At 29.8% G+C, this 4,142-nt stretch overlaps 1 protein-coding gene across 1 annotated transcript in view; it reads right to left on the bottom strand.

The window, feature by feature from the left end:
• Positions 1 to 296: 296 nt before the first annotated feature.
• The window catches only part of LOC106457462 (glutaryl-CoA dehydrogenase, mitochondrial-like), a 24,326-nt gene continuing 20,480 nt past the window's right edge, over positions 297 to 4,142 (bottom strand). Inside the window, exons 11-12 of the mRNA XM_013916883.2 lie at positions 3,990 to 4,035; positions 297 to 997 (exon numbers count right to left, since the gene is read on the bottom strand). Coding sequence (XP_013772337.1) covers positions 924 to 997; positions 3,990 to 4,035 — 120 coding nt within the window. The 3' untranslated portion in view covers positions 297 to 923. The remainder of the gene's footprint in view (positions 998 to 3,989; positions 4,036 to 4,142) is intronic.

Below are 4,142 nucleotides of genomic sequence, written 5' to 3'. Positions count from 1 at the left end.
AGGAAGAAAGGACCTTAAAGCCTAGGCACTCATCATTGTTTATTACTACATACTGTGATCAACATGCTGCAGGAAGAAAGGACCTTAAAGCCTAGGCACTCATCATTGTTTATTACTACATACTGTGATCAACATGCTGCAACATCCAAACAAAAGCATAGAAAAAAATTCATGAAGGTTTAAAACAGAACTTTTATTGAATCAGACAGTAGTACTGCAAGTAGTCAATCCACTTCCAATGTTTGAATACAACATCGTAATGATAGGGACAATGATCAGAGCCTGTATGAGCACAGTTTTATAGTAACTTAATATAATACCAAATGATCCTTAAAGTTAGGGATGAACTTGTACTCATTCTTTATTAACATGAACTATACATATTCAGACTGAAAACATCCTCGTATATTACATCTGTTGGGATTGGCCATAAGCGTTTTAAAACTATATAACTTGCAAATTAGGTTTCTGTCTAAACAGTAATTAGCTGGAGAGAAAACTAATAGTCTGAAAAAGAAAACTCAAAAAGTACTAATAAAAAGTTTAATTTTTAAGTTAGCTCATGATAAGGAAGTGTATAATGAAATCAAAGTTTGCAAATTCTGATATCTTGTTTATTATTTAACATTTGGCACTCCAGTGTTACTCTGTAAAAATATATATATATGTGACTGCCAAAACACTTAATCCAATTGATATATCTATTAATAAATTTTTCATATAAAACTCTGGAGGATGGATAATAATTGAATCTCATTCAAATAAGGCGTGCATCTTCAATTTTTACATATTTAACTGTATAGTACATTTACAAATATCAGAGAACCAATTTTTAAACTGTACATGCAAGGTCAAGATATTTAGTTTAACTGTTGCCACATCCAGAAACTAAACAAATGTATTTATGTTGCAGTCCATAGTAGCTATTTATCAGCTGTAAAAGCTTGAATACCAGTAATTGCTCTTCCCAAGATCAGAGCATGAATGTCATGGGTCCCTGTGAGAAACAAAAAAAACTATTAGTGCAAACCTCTTGTACAACAGCTACTTTAGTTGTCACACCACCAACACACCCCCATATTAGTAACAACAGAAGTTGATTATATTGCTCTGTTCACACACAACTTAATAATTATGATCCAAGTTCTTGACGTTTACACGAAAAAAGGTTTACGTTTTTTTAAAGTAAAAATTAATTTTTGTATATGTACATTTTTAACTCAGTTTTATAAACAAGATATATGATATTAAATTTCTTATTTACTTACAAAACTCTTTGAAACAGTAAACAAACAGTCAATCAATTGCAACTGAGTAAAAATCAGCTATTTGAATACGAAATCACAAGCACACTACTTATAAAAAAAAAAAAATATTTTTAAGACTCGTCCTCCGATACTACAATTTTTTTTTCCTCCTTGCATGTAAAAATTAATAATATTACTTTATTTACTGTTTTTTTCTAATGAAAACAACACTATCAGAAATATCAACTTTTGTTCAGGTTACAAATACAATACGTACCAGCATGATTAACTAACAGATATCATTATAGTTTAAACTTTAATCTATTGTCCTGGTTTAGTGTTTTTATTTCTGTAATACACAAAGATAATGTGCAAAAGAAACTGTGTTTATTTTTTCATCTTTTGAATTATAAATACATAGAATTCACCAGGTTTGGTCACAATAAATGTATTGTCTCACATTTGCGTGATAATTCTGTCACATCACCTATACCAATTAAATGATTATAGGGGGTATCAAAGCAACTAAAGAAAAGTAGAAACCAATATTATACTCTAAGGCTGTGCATATAAAGCAATTCAAAATATGTTATTTTCTGTGCACAAATTTTGATTAGAATACTCCTCTCTTGGTGTCAAGAGTCAATACTGGTATTTTTAAATACGCTGTTCTTGGTCTTAGTATTGGCCACTATCTAGCCAATCAGAACATTCATTATGTCAGATATTCCAAAACAAATAGACATAAATATATTGTTTATCAAGCTCTATCAATTTTATGATAAGTAGTTGATTTAGTTGACTTTTAAAGAGCAACTAGCAAAAATCACAAGTAGTTTCAAGATTCAGCAATATTTGTTATGGAGGTTGCAAAAGTTTAATGTGAAATTTTGTCTTGATATCAGAAAAAACTTCAAGAATGACTGTAACTACCATGAAATGTGCTTTTAAATTGTTTTGTCAATCCTACAATAACCTTTTTTTTTATACTATTCACTATGGGTGGGTAGTAATGTTATTGTCTGTTACAATTCTCAGTGTAAAGTACTTATATTTTATTATGGTTTTCTTTACTGTTCCTTTATTATTCCTTCTATCATTGTTGAATATGAGTATGTTTGTATTACGAAACTGACTCAAGCTTCCCCTAGTGGTAACATTCAGATATTAAAGTTGTAAAAGATTATATAAATTAACTAGTCACATGAGATGTAATCTTGTGTTTAACCACTAAATAAAAACCCTTCCTTAATCTTAAATGAGTTGGTTCACAATATATAGTTGGAACAAATTATTACTGATTGTTGCTCGATAGTTATTGATCTTGAAAAGTGGTTTAATTTTGGAATATTGTTATTTTGGAATTAGGTTTTTTCTTCTTCTGGTTCTTTTTCCTAATTTCTTTACTTATTGAAATTAATAACATTCATATTTATGTTGTATTGTTTATCAACATCTGTATCAAGTCCTGGCCAGGCACAGATTTACTAACTGTTTTTTTTAAGCGATACAACTTGTATGCCAATTGTATTTCAATGTTGGTACAGTTTAAAAAATTGGGTGAGATCACTCGTCTTCTATGACTCCAACAATAATTAGTAGGATATACTGCAATACTGAGGATATTTTTGTTTAAATGTTTTTACGCGACACCTACATTATTAGGGACCCTGAAACAAACTAAGTCATGAACCCACAAGTAATTTGGTGCATAAAGTTTTGAAAAACACATTTTTAAAGTTGATTGAATTCATATGGATCTCACTAGCAATTCTACATTTAAGTCAAATGAATGGCTTTAACTGGTGTGAATTGTTAGTACTCCATTGATAGAAACTTCAAGAGGCTACATACGTTACTACTATCTCATTTTCACAAAACTTATGTACATTATATATTCATTCAGAATGTGAAGGAGAATTATACTTGTGTTACAAATATTCAGTCCCAAGCAAACATTAAATATTCTGTATGTTTATGTAATTACTGTATATTTTTCTTTAAATATCTCTGGAATATGATAACAACAACAAGGCAACATTAAACATTTTACGAACAACCCATAATTAACATCCTCTGTGTCTTAAGAAAACAAGTGTTTAAAGTCTACTGCCCCACATATTGTGGAAAACAAACTTTAAAAAAAATGTCTTGTTTCATAAAATTGATTAGAGAGATGAAAAAATAAATTCTACATTAATAAATTTCAATTTATACATATATATATATATAAGAGGGAAGTTTTTTTTACATAAGTGTTTTGTGCAATCTCTGAAAAAATCCTTCCTCGCATTTGTTTTCTTGTTTGATACTTTGAAATGGTTGAAAGAAAAGGTTATCTCTTTATATTTTTTGGAAGACAAGAAATATCAGTTCAACAATAGAATTGCTGAACTAAATCCACGAATATTTTACAGCATTTGTATCCTGTTATCTACAAAGTAGGATATTAGTTTTATAGTGAATGAACAATATTTTAGACTCAAAATGTGTAGTTTACACAGTAAATAAATCCTACTGCCATGACATACAATGCTTTCTAGTGTCCAACATGCAAAATAAAAACACACAAAACAAAACTAATATACAATGTAAAGAGTTATGAGCTTATATCTAAAATATTTTCTTTACCACATGACAATTTTGTTTTACTTGTAACCACTACAGGTGAGTACTTACCTTCATATGTATTCACTGCCCCCAGATTCATGACATGTCTAATGACATCAGGTGAGTACTTACCTTCATATGTATTCACTGCCTCCAGATTCATGACATGTCTAATGACATCAGGTGAGTACTTACCTTCATATGTATTCACTGCCTCCAGATTCATGATGTGTCTAATGACATCAGGTGAGTACTTACCTTCATATGTATTCACTGCCTCCAGAT

Source organism: Limulus polyphemus, unplaced genomic scaffold, assembly GCF_000517525.1.
Source record: "Limulus polyphemus unplaced genomic scaffold, Limulus_polyphemus-2.1.2 Scaffold334, whole genome shotgun sequence".
Lineage (NCBI taxonomy): Eukaryota > Metazoa > Arthropoda > Merostomata > Xiphosura > Limulidae > Limulus > Limulus polyphemus.
This window is presented reverse-complemented; position numbering and strand designations above follow the sequence as displayed.